The sequence below is a fragment of the Eubalaena glacialis genome, chromosome 5, assembly GCF_028564815.1.
Source record: "Eubalaena glacialis isolate mEubGla1 chromosome 5, mEubGla1.1.hap2.+ XY, whole genome shotgun sequence".
Taxonomy (NCBI): domain Eukaryota; kingdom Metazoa; phylum Chordata; class Mammalia; order Artiodactyla; family Balaenidae; genus Eubalaena; species Eubalaena glacialis.
The window spans coordinates 57,281,046-57,301,248 of record NC_083720.1 but is presented as its reverse complement, the minus strand read 5'-3'; the positions used below and the strand labels follow the sequence as shown (position 1 = coordinate 57,301,248).

General features: G+C 35.6%; 1 protein-coding gene across 3 annotated transcripts in view; it reads right to left on the bottom strand.

Annotated features, from left to right (window-relative positions):
- Positions 1 to 20,203, bottom strand: part of PCDH7 (protocadherin 7) — a 404,366-nt gene that overhangs the window by 375,929 nt on the left and 8,234 nt on the right. Inside the window, exon 2 of one of the 3 annotated variants that reach the window (XM_061191305.1) lies at positions 18,011 to 18,255. The exons of the other annotated variants lie outside the window; for them this stretch is intronic. Coding sequence (XP_061047288.1) covers positions 18,220 to 18,255 — 36 coding nt within the window. The 3' untranslated portion in view covers positions 18,011 to 18,219. Of the gene's footprint in view, positions 1 to 18,010; positions 18,256 to 20,203 lie in introns of those variants that run through there. 3 annotated transcript variants of the gene reach the window in all.

Here is a 20,203-nt window from a genome sequence, read left to right as displayed (position 1 = left end):
GAACAACACAAACTATCTGGGGAAGAATTAATTTACAGATGTATTTCTGAATTTTCCTTCTCTTCAAATTTGTACCCATGGTTGACTTTACTCTCTGCATATATATGAACCTATCCACAGACATTATTTCCTCATGGACTCACAGAGTTGAATATTAATTAGAGACAGCGATCCATGGTTGGGGTTAAATATTTTCAATTTCTCACACACACCTGTTCTGTCCGCTCTCATCCTTATCCATATGATCATGTTTTATACCCAGGAGGTTGACCAATATAGATTACATGCCCAGGATCCCTTTCTCTCTGGCTTACAGCCAGGTTTGGCCAGTGGAAATTCTTGGCCCAGACTAAAAAGAGAGAGAAGAAAGAGGTCAGAGTTTTTATTCCCTGACTCCAAGGCCACTTTGGGCAGCCCTCTCCAAATGTTTCTCCTATTCTATTCCATTAACTTCTCTCTCCCCTTGTCGCCTTCAGCCTAGAGATGGGACAGAGTGGTCATTACTCACTATAGGGCAGGGTCTCTCTACCTTGGCATCATTGACATTTTGGGCATCACATTTCTATGTTGTGAGTAGCTTCCCTGTGTTCTGTACAATGTTTAGCAACACCTCTGGCATCTACCCAATAGATATAAATAACCTTTGTAGAGCAATCTACAATTTATAGATTACTTTCACCTATTTAATCTCGCCTGAGCTGCATAATTCTATAAATAGATATTATTAGAATACTTATTTTTACAGATGAGAAAATGAAACCCATAGGTATAGAAACTAAAAAACATGAACCTAAAAGTCCTATGGAGTAATAATAATTTGTACAAAAATTTTTATATCCAAATCATAATCTCATTTCATACTGGCCTTGTAAACATTTATTGAACTTAATTTCCTTATATTATCATTTGCCTGAATTCCAGTGTTTCATCATCAGAGATACTGAGTTTCCTATGAAATGCAAAAGTCATGATGTAATTCTCTGGGCATTATATTGAATGTGAGTGATATACTTAGTCATCTATTATCTCTTTTTCTATCCCTTAGAAGAATAATGTTGCAGGCATGTTGTATTGACAATTGAAATCCTCTTCAAAGATAATTTATTCTGAACCCCTTCTACAAAAATGCCCACCAGAATTACAAAATAAAAATAGAATAACTCCAGGCATGCTTATGTATTTGATCATTTTATGTTAAAGTAAGAAAGATGTTTAATACATTTCAGAATTCTAGAGACTGCTTCTATCTTTCCTCTTCTCTTATAGAAAACCTGGCCCTATTGAAATTTGCTCATTCAGACAAAGAGACACTAACTGCCATCAGACTTAAAGGAACCAAGTGATGTCAGCATATATGTGCCCTGAGAGGTTCAGAACTCAAAGAAGCAGCAAGTAATGTCTCCACTAGGATCTCAGGGAACACTGATTGATGAGAATTGGTGAGACCACATCTTTTCTCCAGTGTCAACATTTATTTATTTTTTTTTTCTTTCCTAGGGGGACACTGTCTTGGATCCACAGTCTCCAATGAAAGTACAGTTAAGACTAAACTGAATGCATTTGAGTAAACTACAACTGAATAGTCTTTCCTAATTCAAAGCATATCCTTTCCTCGGTTGATAACTAGTCCAATCATGGTTAGTATGGGCTCCTGCAATCAAAAAAACCATAAGCCATGGCAGTTAGAAAGAGAGGAATTATGACTAGTGCCAGATATAATTACCTTTTACTGCCCTCAAGATAGTCCTGCCATCGTGTTATCCCTCTAGTGGTATCACTGTCAGGTCAAGTCCTAAAGAGTAAAGACACTATCCTTTGTTGAGTTTCTGTATGTCCCAGGATCTGTGTGTCCATTAACCCATTTAACCCTCATAACACCTCTACATGGCAGACATTGTTGTCCTCAAATTACAGATGAGGATATTGAGACTCAAAGACGAATCAGATTTACTCTACCGCAAAGCTAGTCTCACCTCTTTACTGCTTCTGGCTGAGCAAGTCAATCAGACCCTATCTAACAACAATCATAGTATTTGTACATAATTGGTACTTAATAAGTTCAATAAATAGTTTGAAAAGTGGATGCAGTCATAAACTCCTAATCAAGTTGAGAGTGAAATCACTCAATCATATTATATCTCAAAACAGTTAATGGCTTTATATATAGAAGTTTATCTTACAGAAAAAAAATTACTTCAGCTTTTTCTATCCTTAAGCTTTTTCAAATACAAATAAATTCTTTTGAGGGAAAAGTAAGATATAGTAGAGGTAAGAATGAAATACCTGTTTGGTGATAAGATAAAATGTTGAGATTTCACAGGAAAAGAAAACTCAGGCTGGAGACTGCCCGAATAATATTTTGTGGTTTATAACATGTCGTTATCAAATTTTTGGAATGTTTGCCCATCAGATCTATAGTGAGCAGAACGATGGCCCCCTCCCAAGATGTCTGCATTCTAATCTCGGCAAAAAGGAATTAAAATTACAGATGGAATTAGCTTCTAATCAATTGATCATAAAATAAGGAGATTTTCCTGGATCATCCAAGTGGGCCAAATGTAACCACAATGTCCTTAAATGATTAAGAGAGAGACAGAAGAGAGCCAGAGTGATATATGAAAAAGACTTAACCAGCCATTGCTGGCTTTGAAGATGGAAGGGAGTCAAGAGCCAAAGAATGTAGGTAGCCTCTGGAAACTGGAGAAGGCAAGAAAATAGATTCTCTCCTTGACCCTCTAAAAAGAAAAACATCCCTGCCAATACATTGATTATAGCCTGGTGAGACCCATTTCGGAATTCTGACCATCAGATGTATAAGAAATAAACGACCGCTGTTTCAATCACTATGTTCATGATAATTTGTTACAATGGCAATAGGAAACTAATTCAAGACTAAAGTAAGGCCTGGAAGACACCTGGGAAATGATGGTTAGATGCATTAGGCAACATCACGTAGGACCTGAATTAAGTCTCCTGGCTGGGGCTTCCCTGGTGGCGCAGTGGTTAAGAATCCGCCTGCCAATGCAGGGGACATGGGTTCGAGCCCTGGTCTGGGAAGATCCCACATGCCACAGAGCAACTAAGCCCGTGCACCACAACTACTGAGCCTGTGCTCTAGAGCCCGCTAGCCACAACTACTGAGCCCGTGTGCCACAACTACTGAAGCCCGTGCGCCTAGAGCCTGTGCTCCGCAACAAGAGAAGCCACCACAATGAGAAGCCCACGTACAGAAAGGAAGAGTAGCCCCTGTTGCCGCAACTAGAGAAAGACTGCGCGCAGCAACGAAGACTCAAAGCAGCCAAAAATAATAAATAAAATAAATCAAGTAAAAAAAATAGAAATAATTAAAAAAAATAAAGTCTCCTGGTTGTATAGTACCACAATGCCTCCATTTTCTTAGATGTAGTTCAACATTAACTGTATAAAGTGTATTAAAACATTTTATCGTTACACAAATGGTTCTAGCCAACACCTTTTAAAAAATGATGATATAAGTTGCCATGATGGAGAATAATTCAAAAATGCATTAAAATACTTTAAGTATTAAGACATCATATATCTCGTTCAAATGATTAATTATACTGCTCTACTCTGATTCATGAAAGAATTCACCGTGATACCAATGGTATAAAAGACCCAGTGATAAAAAGAACCTTTATTACTAAATCCTCAAAAGCCCACTGAAACAAACATGTATTTACGGTTTACTAGACTCTGCCCAATTAAAAAACTGAAAAAGAAAAAAAAAAGGAATGAAGGACGGAAAAGAAAAACAAATTCTCTTCCATTAGCCAGACTTAGTTGAAATAACCATTGCTAGCTGGAATGTTTTTACGTCAATTTCCAATTCCTAAAAATAGTTGCTAGTAATATTAACATAGTAACCCACTAAGTCACCAGTGTAAATATACTCTCAATAGAATATCCCAACCTATGTATTAGCTTAAACCATTGCCCTGAGGGAATTATACAGAGATTCTGCAAGATTTTGTAGAAAGTGAATGGAGTGGATTTCAGGAATAGTTACTGAAAATAAGGCCTCAGGAGACTGAAAAAGTTGGCAGCACAAAAACAAGGAAACCGAGATGCCAAAATATGAAGGGAGAGATTGCAACCAAGGCTAGTTAAACAGTGACACCCGCTCCAGAACATCTACCTCTCTGCTCTCTCTTCATGCTGTAGGTCTTACAACTGAAGCTAATTTCCAGAAAATCAATTGGGTTGTTCTTCCAACAAGTAACCCTTTTTAAGGGTCTTTTACCATGAGGCTTGACAAGGACGTTTAAAACATGCAACCTTTCTACATGCTGCTTCTTTTTAATACTTTTCAGAAATGATAGACATATAATTTTTAATTTTTAAAAAATTATCATCTAGGTTAGAGTTAACAGCCTCTGTTATCTCCTGGGGGTGAGAGGTTTCCAGACCAAAATTTACCCTAGAATTTAAAATATAATATTATCTCTTTTGAGGAAAAATTATATATACATATATATGTATATACACATGTATATATAAAATGAACTAAGTAATTAGACCCTGAGTATCATTGGCAGTAAATAAGGAATACCTTACTCCTTATTGCCACCTGGACACAAACTAAAGATCTATTGTGAAGTGATCCTTTTAAGAGATCAAGGGACCAAGAATGATAGGAGAAAGGTCAACCAGGATTGCTTTGTCTCCAAATGTTTTCCTCTGTATTCTGGATAATGCCTTATATAAATCCCTTCATTAGAAAGCTTCACATCAGGACTTTTTGTTATTCCAGAATCCTCCGTGAGTAGAAATATAACTTGGAGAGGCAATATCTTAAAAGCTGTCATCAACCAGTCACTTAAGCAGGATTATCTAGAAGCCAGTTGATAACAAGTACCAGTGTTAATAGAACACATGAAAGGTGCTCGGCTAAAACAAGACAGCACTTAGAAGAAACGAAAAGCACCTAAAATAATTAGAAATCACAAGAAAAAATCATTATGATTTTTCTTAGGATCTCCGGGGCTATAACACTTTTGATAATCAATGCATAAAATAAATACAAGGTGTGAAAATACAAGATTACATGACTGTTTTTAGGAAAATGTAACTTATGGCTCAGACGAATTGTTCTATTTTTCAAAGACGTTGCCTCAAGCAGGTGTAAACATTCCAGTAATGTTGCCATGATTAAAAGCACCTATATGACTCCTCTCTTGGAAATCGCTTGGCAGCATGTGTCTCTTTTCTTTCAATTTCTTCAATGATAACAATAGTTCCCATCTGAAGGTGGTTTGACATCAGAAAATTACTTAAAATCATTCAGAACCAAGTGTGAAGAATTCAGAGTAAACAGTTACAGTGAGCAAGTTCAGTTCTTGGTCAAAATGACAGAATAACAACAAAGCGATGAGGCTAACTGAATTGCTCATGAGCTGGCTCTAATTTCAACAATCAAAGAAAAAAAATCCTTCTGAAATGCATAAAAAGCAAAAACCTGTTGAAATGTAAAGGAGGATGGGGTTCCAGCTCAGCTCCCATGAGCACAGTTAATGCCTGTGGCCAAGGTTGCCAGATTGGTGCAGGGTTGATGCAGGAGAAAGAAATTAAAGCCATGTTAGAACTCCCTTGTGAAGTCATTATCTATTATCAACCTTCCCAGGAATCAGTAAGTCCTTCCCAAAGTACGTATAGCTCCCATTATAGTTGTTATCATACTACATTAAAACGATACTTTTACAAGACTGTCTCCTCCACGAAACTGTGACCTCCTGCTTTATATGCCTGGTACAATGAGACATCAATAATTGGGGTTAGATAAATGAATGAACAGCGCTCATTTGGACATGTAACTTCCGGTAATCTTATTTAAGGTCCCTCCTTATTTAGAGTCATATAGGTTGGTGGGGACACATCTTAGGCAAACTTCGAGTTCTATCTTTCCTTTTACTATTTTTTAGTTATGTGATTGAAGAATATTGGAAACTTGCTGATAAAAGAGAAAATCCCAAATTTGTTAGTCCTTTATAGCTTTCTCAATGCAGCTGGGATCCTGCAAACTTCAAAATCATTCAGCGTTTAAAACATTCTTATCACTTGGCTGCTTGGTACTTAACTGACATCTGACTTCCTCTGAGACAGTGAGAAAACTCAGCCCGCTTGGTGGGAAAAATGTAGCTAAAGCAAGTGTAAAAGCTTACAAGATGCCACAGGGGAAAGACAAGAAAGTGCAGCACCTCAGACTATCACAAACTGACTCCGTTGCAGAGGATGCTGCGGGATGAAGGGAAACACAGATTGCCTACAATCCGATGTCTTTCGGGAAAATTGCCAAGTGCAGAATGTCCACTTTGCTAAAGTCATCATTCGAGCAATCTTCCTCCACAACTTGAAATCTCCTGGGAGGATTAATAATCATTTTCGTGAAAGCAACTTTCAAAAATGCCAACATGCTCCCCAAATTTCAATGCTCCCTTAACGGATTTATCAACGTACGATTGTGTTAAAACTTGATGAAGTTTGAGCTTGTGGGAGTGTTGTGTGTGCCTGTGTGTGTACGTGCATGTGCATGAGAAAGAAAGAGAGTAGAAGTGAGAATGAGGAGTAGAAGGAACACAGGATGTTATGTTTTATTCTCTAGCACTTTGCTCAGGGCTTGATATTTTTTTCAGAGTTTTTCAACGATAAGTTTAGGGGGAAATGCAGGCAATCATGAAAGTACAAAAAGATACAACTTCCTACCTATATTCCCTTAGCACTTCTATTTTTTACTGTCTTTTGCCTTTGCTGTTAAAGTTCCTCCCCAACCTTTTTTTTTTTCAATTATTCAATAAAAAGGCCCAGCAAGAAACCAGCTTAAATGATAAAAAAGAAATAAGCCAAATATTTTTTTGGACCCCTGAGCAAAACCCTTCATTTTTTTCCTTTTGTAAATTGAGACTTTCCTCTCTAGTTCTGAAGCATATTTTTTCTCCTTTCTTCAATAACACATTTCTGCTTTTACTCAGAGTGATAAAATAATGTCTTCAATTCTCCTCCACAGGTGAGTGCTAGGAATAAAATGACAATACTATTATTTTTGGTAACAAGATAGTTTTTAAACTAATTCTTCTAGGAAAATACTAAGCTTCAGCTTTGGCACCATTACTTCATTTCTGAATCTCCCTCCATCCTCCTTGAAGATAGTTTGTTTACTAACAGAGAAATTACTTTCATCAATATCCAATGTTCCACTGTTTATTATTTATTATTCCAATGTTTTACAGTTTATTACATTTCCCATGGAGTTTTGAATAAGTTGGAAAAATGAGATAGAGAAAAACCGAGGGATCTGTTCAACATCAGAGATCAAGACCAAAATAACCCTTATAAAAGCTGCATCTGTCTCTCTGCCAGGATTGTACCCACTAATGCAGAGGCGTATTATATGGTAAGTCATGCTTTTAGATGCGAGGATCTGTCTGCATTTCAATGTCTTTTTATATGAACTAGATTGTGATGAATAATTTCTTTCTTTCTGATACTATTTTATACCAAAACAAAATTCACAGCTCAAGTGGCAGCCCTCTTCTAGTCCTTACTAATGCTAGAGATCAAAAGAGCAGCACACAGGTCAACTCTGAACACAAGATAAATTGCATAAGTGTGAATGACACAGTAATTAAGGACCAAAAGTGTGGCTGGATTTCCTCTGTTTAGGCTTCACACAAATCACTCTCATTTTCTTCACACGGCGCCTCTGTAGCCTGAAACATAGAACTGAGAATTTCTGATGTAGAGAAATGTATACAGACATGTATAGATTACAGAAGTACTGTGTACAAATTGATTTTTTATTCACAAGCCATGTCTGTTCTTCCTTCACAGTGTGCATATGTTACCCCATTCACTGTAATGTGACATAGTGGGGACATCAAGCAGTTTAAGTTCCTCAAGGTTCACATCATCTGATGATCGGCAAACAATATAGATATTTGAAAGCATAAGCATACAGTAAAACTAAATTCTTCATTGAACCACTTCTCAGGATAAACAGAGCAGTTACATGGTTGTAAATGCTTATTTGCCATTAGGAGTTTCTGCCTTGTGCTCTGGCAACAACTGTTCTTGCTTTACAAAAGAACAATCAAAAAGTTCAAAATTAATAGCAGTGAATTCTCAAGAACACATAAGCAAGTAATGTACTTTTATAACTTGCTTACTGTGGAAGGTAGGTATTCATACTATTTGCTGCTGGGGACTGAAAACAATTCCCACTTGCCTAAGTGGATAAAAAAAAAAACAAAACAAAAAAAACTCACAAGGTATATCCAGGAAACATTTTTCTAGAGTGATAATAACACAGACAGACAGAATTATGGATTTCATCAGGTCCTTACAATGTGGTTGTGCCCTATACACGGCATTCTTTGTCTTTTCTTCTCTTTTCCTCTTTCTGAAAGTGTACCAGTAACTACATTGAAGTGTACAGATTCATAATTATCCCTTTTCAGACACTAAATTTGAATGAGTTTTCCAACTCAAACCAAATTGTTCCATCCCCTACTTTGCTCATACTCTAATGCTCCAGTAATTTTAGAATGTATGTTTGATGGTCACACTTAGTAGGCCAATAACTAACACTGATTAATTGCCAGAGTCCTTTGACTTTAAATTGGTTGTTTCCAAGTGGGAGTTAAACTTTTAACCAAACGGTAAAGAGGTGGTATGTTGCGCTTTGTAAGAATTCAAGTGAGGTCTGGAGGGGATTATTAGTTGGGTTCCATACCAGTTTATCATACTTTCTTCCTATTAGTAGGAAATAACTGTGAAGCTAGCAATATTTATAATACTTATTGTTAAGAAAAGAAAATTCCACAAATTGTTGACTGTGGAAATAGCCTCAAAAATTTGATTCACTAATTCTGAAGCTTAAAAATTTTAAATCATATAAATCATATACTAAGATCAATCCAGATCACAAGTGTATAGAGATATTATATAACTGAATCCAGAGTTATATTACAAAGATTCATATTTTGAGATATCTACCTGTTGAGTAAACATCCTATAATAAAAAGTATCATCAACACATTAGGAAAACACTATCATAGCAAAAATGAGTACATCATTATTGTCATAAAGAATCAACTTCAGATAGGCTTCACTGGTACTCATCTGAATTTTTAGTGATTAAAAATGTGTCTCATAAAGAAACATATATAATGTTTAAATAAAGAAATAGAATGATAATATGTTTTGAGAGAAAAAAACTGTGAAATGATGTAGGTCATATTTTAATTGAATGTTTAATAATGAGCACCTAATTTAAAGAAAACCAGAGTATGTTATAGGAAATCTTACAAGGAATTCACTTTCATCTTGTTTTCTTTTGAATGTTCTGAATGATTAGGGGAAAAAAAAAACAAAAATAAGAGAAAACATTTCTTTTTAGTAAAAGGTAAACAAAATGTATGATTTTAAAATCTTCTAAGTAAAATTTATTCTCTATATAAAGGCATTTCCTATCCTAAATCAATTGACAATTCACAAAAATTAATGAATTTGTTTTCTCCTAGTTGTATTAATAACATACACCACAGATGATGAAAACTTAACAAAATGAAGAATATTAAAATAACAAAAAAAGGGAAAAATATATTTATGAGGTGTTCCCCAAAGAACAGAACGGGTAGAAGGAAGGAGGGAAGTGCTTACTAGTCTAATAACTATCTTCCCATCTTTTGATTTGCACTTTGATTAAGGTTTAAGATGGCACTATTAAAAAAAAAAAATTGGACTGAGTGACCTAATTGCAAGAACATAGTAAAAGGTATTAAAATAGTAAGGTTGAAATTTCACTGAAGCCTTTAAGAGAAGTCGAGTGAATTCAATTTCATCCTCACAGAACTAGTTGGCTGTAAAATAAATGTGTTCCCTCTACTTTGCATATGCACAGTGGTGGAGAGTATGGCCTCTGGAGCCAGAGTGTCTGCACTTGAACCTCAGCTCTGACGCTTTGTAAACTGTGGGGCAATGAGCAAGTTACTCAACTCCACTGTGCACACACTCTCCTCATCTACAGAATGAAGACAATTACAGGTGTTCTTCATAGGGCTGTTGGACCTATTTAATAAGTTAATATATATAAAATATGTTGACCAGTGCGTAGAACGTAGCGTGCAGTATAAGTTTTCCTATTATTTATGTATTATCCAACTGTAATTGAATCTCCATGGGGGAAGACATGTGTGTCTGTTTTATTTTGCTGCTTCTCCAGTGCCTAAAACAATGCCTTGCATATAATCACATAATTGGCATAAGATAATCACTCATTGAGCATCTGCTCTCTGTAATGTTAACTGTATTACCTTTGTGTGTGTAGTGTGTATTTATATGTATATATGCATATACATATCATACATACATATGCACATACATACACACACACTAGTTTCTTATTAAAGAAAGATTAAAACATTAAAGAAAAAGGCAAGAAGTTTTTGTAACAAGGTAAATTTTAATGCTCCTGACCTAATAGTATGCGCATTGGTTTGGAAAAAAATCGGCATTACCATCTTTTGTCCTTAATCCCCTATGGAAAAGCCATCTCTGTATCTAAAATTGGTCCTTGTGTTCAACAGTTAAATACACCAAAAAGCAGATTTAGATGCAATTTTTAAAAAAGCAAAGCAAAACCTTTACATTCATGCCATACTTATTGCCATTTCCCCGAACAAAAGAACTGATTAACTTGCCATTTTTAATATAGGGGGTCAAATGTAAAATTAGCTCAGGAAGCTTAGAAAGGTACTTCTTAGGAAAGGTCTATTCAACTGTTATACTCCGTTGCCGAGAAATTCTGACCAAAGGACAGAAAAGAAGTTCCTTTTCCCGACATTGATGAGTTAATCCTGTGTTATTACCCTAAAATATAACCACTTCCTACAGCCCACTGGATACATATATAGTTCCCAGGCTACTCATTATGTATTTTATCACATGACTCTTTAATTTTATTAAGAAAATAAAAAGGCACACTGAAAAAAAAATCCTCGATATGTCCATGGATTTGTGTTGATGCAAAGTGTTGCATGCATACATAATAATAGTTGGTGAACAGTCACTCAGAGCTTGGGACCAGCCTTGGTTACAGGTTTGGCAGTTTCCATATGCCAGGAGAAATCAAACCCATTGGATCTTTGTCAGACCAATTATGCCGCTGTGTGTGAAAATCCACTGAGACTGTCCTTTGAAAAGAGGGATTATTAAGCCTGCATTATTACTGTTTCAACTGACTCCCCCCACCCCTTAACTCCTACTCCTTTTCATTTGGACTTTAATGCTGAAAATATACTAGACATTTAAGACTAAATATTAACATCATCATTTTAAAAGACCACTGTTACATTTGTGGAACAAGTTTTGGACTATTTTATACGAATATTGATTTTACATTAATTAATATACCTACATGCACTTATGCTGGTTGGCAAAATTAAAATAACCAAGATGTTATTTAATATCACAAATCCCTGTGAAAACTGAAAATTGCAAAAAACATTCAAAGATATGCATAAAAAGTTAGATATAATAAGCTAAACAATGAACTTCAAATTTTATGCACATGCATACATGTTATAGATTCATATTTTTTCACAAAAGCTATAGCAACTGTACCAATTTTTCATCGGTGCCAAGAACACATCTAAAGGGCTGCCTTTTGGAGCCAATCTGAAAAGGGAAAAGGTTCTTTTAAAATGGAAAGCATACCTTCCTTCCTATGAATATACAGACTGTGGTGAATGACAAGCTCATGAAGAAACAATGGTCTATTCCAATGTGTTCTGCTCGGACCAAGAACAGAATCTGTTATGGAGTGACTTGTGTCTCCCCAAAATTCATATGCTGAAGCCCTGACGTCCAATGTGATTTACTTGGAATTAGGATCTTTATGGGGCTAATTATGGTTAAATTATATCAGAAGGGTAAGGCCCTAATCTGATAGAACTGGTGTCGTTAGAAGAAGGGAAAGGAACACAAGAGCTCTCTCTCTGTGACTGTGCTGGCACCTTGATCTGGGATTTCTAGCCACTAGAACTGTGAAAAAGAAATTTCTATGGTTTAAGGCACATGGTCCATGGTATTTTGTTATGACAGCCCTTTTTGCTGAGGATACATCGCAAATATTGTGGACTAGAACGAAATGCACATAAAAGCCTAAATACTGATATATATATAAGCAAATTCAAATCTATCAAGACTACTATATCAGTAATAATTCTCAGATTTGGAGAGAGAACCATGTCAGAGAAGAGTTGACTGCAGGTAGCTGAAGGCCCCTGTTTTACGTAGAGAGGATGGGACCTAAGAGGTTGTGTTTGATTTTATTCCCCAGTTACATGTGTCACATGGAAAAAATAATAGAACCTGCCTCCTGGAATTGTTAGGAGGAGTCAATGTTATAATGTGGTACACGTCGTTGCAGAGTGATTGGCACAGAATTAAAGCTCCATAAATGATCGCGCTTAACGTTAGAGGCTGGACATGAGAAGTGAAAGAAAAACTCCTAGGAAATATTGCATGGAAGAGGAAAGGACTGTTAAAAAGTAGTGAATTTTTTAAAGTATCAAAATGGATACAAACTATTTTAAGCCTTTCCTAAACTACTTGCTTTACAGCAATAAGCTATTTCTTCTCCTTTTTCCCATCGAGATGTCATAGGCTCTGAAATGACTTCAGACAAAACTCAGTGGCTATTGCTCTAAGGACAGCACACACCCTAGTTGCACCTTGATCGGGGATCAGCATAACTTGGAAGAAATTAACCAGGATAAGAGAACATCAGAGGCTTCAAACAAGTGATTGTGACAAAACAAACAAAAACCACTGAGAGACTGAAACCAAAAAACTTTTAAAAATAATGGATAGTGAAAATACCCCAAAAGTGTACCATAAATACACTTTAAGAAGGGCTTAGAGAAATTCATGGATAAGGAGAAGTACTATCTTAAGTTTCCGTGGCGTTTTACACGTCCCAAACGTTTTATGTGACCCTCATAAACCCTGCCATGTAATCAGAGCAGGGGTTATTATGTAAAATGACACAAGATGAGTTTGAGCGGCTTCAGGACTTGAAAGGACTTACATAGGGCGCACTGGCCAGTTAGTGAGAAAGCCAGGGCAAGAAGGCAGATTTTCCTATCACCTTACTAGGCTTCAGTTTTCTATTTTGCCGGAGGCTGTCAAAAAGCAAACCAGTAAGCAGAAGTTAGGAATTTCAGGGGCTCTAAACCTCACGTTTTGTAGTCTTACCTACCCTCTGCAATCAGAATTGAAAAGGGGGAAGTGTTAAAAATTCAGGTTTCTGGGAATATAGTACAGACCTATTAGAACTCAATTTCTGAGAATGGAATTAAGTTAGGATAAGAAACAGCTACATGGCAATAATATGGCAAGCATCTTGATTACAGTAATCTAATAATAATAGTAGGGAGAAGGTGAGTCTATTGCCATGCAGTGGTTGTACTTTTTTTTCCCCTTTCTTTTCTCCTTCTTTGTTTTTCTCTTTCTCCCAAAAGTACAGGGGTAGAAAATGAATGAAGACAGAGCACTTGGACCTGATACTCTAGGCTGAAAACAAAAACCAAACCAAAGCAAAACAACTAGTAGAAATGGGAGCAAGTAAATGTTTACGACTTTTTAACACCAGTCTTGCAATCATATCAAGCCTTGACACTTAGTGTCATCCTTCTGGTCACCAGGGCCCTGGGCCAAAATCAAGGCCACATACATTTGCTTTTGTCGGGACTGAATACCCTTTTCTGCTATAATCTCACCTTACCTCCTGACTCCCAGCTGGAGTTCAAGACACTTGGTGCCTTAACAGAGATCTCAGTCTTCTAAACTACTGAAGGCTGTTCATTCTTCCTCATGGCTCTAATCAAAATCCCCATTTCTTAAGAACTATTGATCTTTGTGAGGTGCTGACCTAGTTATCTGCTTACAGCAATTTACACCCAGGTGTGCCCAAGACTGAACCAACTCCTTCAGAGGTCATTTGCAATTTACAAGAGGTGCCTCTTAGAATCTCTGGACTTCTAAGGAGTGCTTTTAATTTGCAAGACATTTCTCAGCTTCAACCTCACTGCCCGTCACTCCCCAGTAAGGGCCTATTCTTTCTTCTAGACCTCTTTCCTGAGTACACCAAGTACACGTTTCTCTTTACAGATATGCTAGACTCTCATCTTTAAAAATGACTTCTCCTCAGGGGCAGTCAGAATGAAAATGGGGAAAAAAAGATCCATTATCAGTGAGCATAGGTTGGTACAGTGATTGAATAATACCTGCAGGACTATATAAATTGACGAATACAGAGACCCATGCATGCGTTTGGGTGTGCGTGTGTCCATTTTTCCTTGCAGATGAGGAACTCCAGAAAAATCTTAAAAACCTATGTGTCTGCACACTTCTGCACAGCCCCTCTAAATATATCAGAAGTCTGTTGTGTGACCAGTGCCTCCCTCACATGTTTGCTTTAGTTTTGTTTTATCTTTTTTAAGGGTTTGGTGTTTATAACACCACCAAGAAGAAGCGAGGAGGGGAAATCAGAGAATTAGTCATTTGGTACAGAAACAAGTCATACCTCCTACAGAGAAGGCAGGGACTCTAGCCAACCTAGCAGGTAGTCTTCTATCATGGAGACACCCACCCAGCAGGGAAAGAAAATAACAACTAGGATGTTCTTAGAGTCCAATAAAGAAGGGCCATACCACAGTCTGGTGATCCCATGTGGATGGATTTTCAGTCTACCTAGCAATAAAGCCCAGGCCCTTTGTTCATTCATTTGTTCCACAAGTATTTTGGGGGTACCTCCTATATGCTGAGAACTCTAGTAGGCACTGGGAATGCCACGACGGACAAGACAAACTTGCGGGCAGTCTCTCTGAGCCTCATGTATCTCTTGCTTTATGTATATTATTTTTGCACAGAGGATAAGGGCCTTATTTTAGCCATCATTTTAATTACAAAGCCTTGCATGGTGTATAAAAGATATCGCAAATCAATCTATTCTCTATAAAATAAATGGATAAAAAAAAGTCACACACATCCAAGAAAAGTGTTTTGCAAAGTTACAGATAGAAGTTATTCCCAGAGAGCTATTTCAAACTGTGGGATTACTTCTGAAGGATCTCAGTCGTTTTTCTAGAGATAGGCTCAAAAATTAATTAAGATTAGAGTGATTTACCTAATTCTTGAGGTTTGTTTGTTTGTTTTTAACCACATATGGGGTTGTTGTTTACAAAGTAGGGTAATTAATTAGATCTCCAAATTATACCCACAACACTTTTTTTTTTTTTTTTTTTGGTAGTATAAAGTGTAGTTTGTGACTGGAAAATGTTTGAAAAGCTGGGCCTTTTCTAATTCTTTTGGGAAGAATTTACCTAGGTAAGTCTAAAAATATAGTGTATTCAAAAGCACAAATTTCACCACCTTCCTCAAATGCTTTCAGTACTTTTGAATTCTGACTGGCTATTTCTTCAAAGACTTGATAAAGTTCTTAGCTAGTTCCATCAGAGTGCTGAAAAAGCTGTTCATTACTCTAGTTTGCTCACCTCAGAAATAATAATGGTGCTTTTTTTCACAGATTACTCTGAGGAGCAAACATGCATTCAATGCTTTGACACTTAAGAAGCATAATGCAAATATAATCTATCATTTTTCTGCTCTGTAATCTTCTTTATAATATATTAATTGCATGAGGACAAAGACTCTATCTTATTTTTCTTTGCATACCCAGTACCAGCTTATATTAATTGTGTTAAAAGAAAAAAACTTTATTTAAGCCAGTCTCTAACATTCTCTTATTCCTCTTTAGATTTTGTAATGGAGAAGGAAGTATTGTCTTGTTGTTTTAAATAAAATGTCCAAATGCTAAAATATATAAGGTGGGTGGGTTGCTCTGAGTTTATCTCCAACTGTCCACAGACACCTCCCTAAATGGTAAATTCTAGTAACTGAAAAGGAGACCTGAGGAGGAGGATGACATTTAGGAGCAAGGGGTTGGAGCAGAGAGAAATCTGGAAGTCTGTGCAGGGATAGGAACCAGTGGCGAAATGCTCAAAGATTTAAAAACAAACAGAGGAATGACAACAGACTTCTCAAAAGCTTGTTGCTGTTGATTATTTTGATTCAGCTAAAAAGCACACTAAAATCCTTGGGAGTGTTAGTAATTTTTTTTGTTTTGATTTATTATGTTTTTCTAATCATAACAGTAAAATAGCCACTGTTCCCTACCCCGAACAATCTAGAGTGATGGTTCTCAATCCTTTTCAACTGCTTCCACAATAAGACAAATTTTTTACATAGCAACCAAAAGCAGGAAGACACACATGCATACAAACACAACTGAAATAAAGATTGCACAGGACAATATTTACTCTTACTACTTGAATGGCGTACTTGAAATTTTTCTGCTTTATTTCTTATCTTTCGAATTGTGGTAGAAACTCACAGATTGATTCATGTCCCAATAGTGTGTTGCAACCCAAGTTTGCAAAATTCTGCCTTAGAATGGTCCTTGTGAAGGTATTCATAAATACTCCCTCCATGTGGGGTATTTACAGATTAATTTATCCCCAAATTCTGGACTTCTTTTTTTGGTCTTTTGGTCTGTAATTTGTTCTGAGTTGATGTGACTTGTTACAGGATTTAGTTTAAGTATATATCTAAGGAAGTTTACTACTTGGGATGAGAAAACATAATATTTCCTAGAAGCCAAAAGTGGAAAGAAGTTTTTTCACCCGTTTCTTACACTGGTCCTCGAAACAAAATGAGAGGTTGATGAAAATTAAGTTTTATTCAGGAATTTCACTATATTCTCAATGATGTTTCTGAAAATTTCTATTTTGCAAAATTAAATAAACAGCTAATAAAATAAAAAGCCTGAAATACATGCACTGGTGATTTACATGGGTTAGCGTGCATTTCCTATCACTCCACATTTTAATGTTGTTCCAGTATTTATGTATATTTCATAAAGGGTTTTTATATTGACAATAATTCACCGAAAAATTCTCAAGAATATTGAATTCTTAGTCTTTCAAAACTTGGGGAAAACTTTAATAAGGCAGATGATATGATAAATATAAAATTATCAAAGTTTACATATGGAACACTTATTTTTAAGCACATAAACACATATAACATAACAAATAGAGACATAAAAATATAAACAGAGAGAGTTAGAGGGACCATACAGAGAATTCTTGACTTACCTAGCAAATCACTATTTCTACAACTAAAATTCGGCTACTTGCTTTCTCAAAAATATATAACGTGCTGAATTCTCAGAAGCTGCTTGAACTTATGTTATCTGACATCAAATAGAATAGCCTTCAGATAAATGTAGTCCACAAAAATAGGTAGCCACATATTCCTTCTGAATGTGACCACAGTGACTTCAGTGAATCTAACTTAAAGGTTCTAAATTTTCTTAAGGAATTTAATAACAACAGCAACACAAATCTTAAAAATTCTACAGATATTTTGGTCAGTATTTCAAGATTAAGGAAAAACCAGTCCATTGGCAGTGCCTGTGGTAAACACAAAATAAATCTCTCAAGTTTGTCTTACAGACAATATTTTTTATAAATATTGCTCCAAGTCTTTGTATACACATGTGTGGGAGCAAACACGCACAGTGGCATTTAGAAATACACCCACACAATGCAAAGGAGACACCATCCTTCACTCTGACAGACCTATCTCCCTGATCTGGAAAAGGCTTTGATCACGCAACACTTTAAAACTATTGATCAATTTAGGATTTTATTCAAAGTCATTTTTTAATGTATTATAGACAAAGACTTCATAGACTTGATTTTCCTTGGTTTACACAAAGCCAGCGTCTTAAAATCATCGTTGAAATACGCTTTTGGGTTTTTTTTTAAAAAGACTTCACTGTTAAGTTCTGCTAACCACCACTCTGAGAAAGGAATTCCTGGTGACTTAGACATCCATTAGTAGCACATTTCTTTATTAATACTGTTACTTTTATATGTTTATTTCAATACTATTTTTCCTTAAATGAGAAAAAAACAAAACAAAACAAAACAAAAAACCTTGAAAATCAGATGCACAACAAGTGGAACAAGCAGTGATTGGCTGACACCCCACGGCCAAGGGCAGGCTCCAGCAGGTTGCGAAGTAGCAAGGTCATCAGAGTATGGTGCATAATGGAGCATCATATTAGAGTGGAATTCAGCCAAACACAGTAATGTATGGATGCAGACGCATCTGAAAGAAGGAAAATAAAGATTTATGCAGGTCAAAAAAAAAAAAAAACGCTATGAAGAAATTTCCCCAATGGCTTATGCCCAATTGGAATGCTGTGATGGAGGTTTTGGAGCAGAGGAATTTTTATTTGCAAATTATGGGTTTGTAAATAATAAGTATGTTCAAGGGGAAAAAAAGTTAACTTGTCAGATGAATCCTACTTGGAAGCTTTAATAGTTTTTTTTGTTTGTTTGTACACAGCATTAGAGTTCAATAATCTGGAATTTAGTTCATCACTAAATTCCAGAAAATAAACCTTTATTCTGCCTTTAAAACATTAATTCACCAGAAGTGATAATTAAGATTAGTTTTAGTGGTTTCAGCTCAGTTCTTCTTGGAATGTGATTTCTCCCACAACACTAATGCTAAATAAAGCACTGTGTAATGTTCCGAAACATGGTCCCTGCTTTAGAAAAGATTCCAAGGGCTTTTAAAATAAATAAGAAAGAAAAGCAAAGCTGACTCAAGATATACACACACACACACACACACACACACACACACACACACACATATATACAGATTCTGCTATTTCTATAGAGTCATAGTAAACAAATGGATATATAGCCTTGCTACAGCCTAGAAATTGGTTATATACAATTTAAACATAAAGCTCTGAACAATTATTATACTAAATTTTCTACATAACCTCCACTACCATCCTCTGTTAGGAAAAGAAATGATGTTAAAATGTCTGAAAGCATTGGGGGCTATGGTGAAGCAATGGTTTTGTTATATTATAGTTAGTTTTAAAAATAGTTCACATTTTATTTTTGAAATTAATAAATTCAATCTTTTATATTTTATCAACAGGTAAATTTAGAATCTAAAATGCTATACTGGTTAACTGCCTAACAAGGAAGCAATTCAATTGAAAAATAGCAAAATGTCACCTTCTTCTATAAATTTTCTAGAAAAAAAATTTAGAGGAAAAATTAGTTCAGAACTGTGTGTTAAGGACGGTAATAAAGTAAAGTGCATCCACAAAGTTGGCAAAATGCAAATGAGCATAGAGCCAAAGGAATCATCACTATTGATGGAAAAGGTAAAAGATTATCCCAATTAGAATGCATAGAAAGTTTCACACATAATGTATAGAAAGCTTTATTCATTTCCATTACAAATATGTTTTTACTGAGGATATACTAAATGCTAGGTAGAAGCTTATATCTACTGTCATTGTTCTGCTAAAATGAAAAATTCTCTCAACTTGTTGAATATATGTTCTAAACCATGTTAAGTTACTTTAATGTCCATCATCATTTGCTATCTTACAAAAGAGGGAAATAACTATGAATTTCTTTTAATCTATCAAATTTGGATTATAATTTCCATGATAATTTTACAGATATAAACTAGAGCCTAAAGCAGAATTATATACTATTGTAAAAAATATCCATTTTAATAGCCAAATATATAGTTATACACACATAACTAAACCTCAAGAGATTTCTGTCACTATTGAAATATATACAGAGAAAGAGAGAAATTCAATTTTTTTCCTACAGGTAGCATGATAAAAAAAAAAAAAAGAACATTGCACTCCATGACTTGGACTCTAGTTCACACTGTATCCCTGATAATCTTAACGATATCAATCAAATTAACTTTCATACTAGGCCTCAGTTTCTTCTACAAGATAAGGGGGTTGGTTTGGTTGATATCTTTTAATTCTAAAATGTGATAACTCTAGTAATTTTAGATACAAATATAAAGCAATTGATTATGACATATATTATGTCAGTTTTATATGTGTGTTTTTTTTTTTTTTTTTTTTAAACATCTTTATTGAAGTATAATTGCTTTACAATGGTGTGCTAGCTTCTGCTTTACAACAAAGTGAATCAGTTACACATATACATATGTTGCCATATCTCTTCCCTCTTGCATCTCCCTCCCTCCCACTATA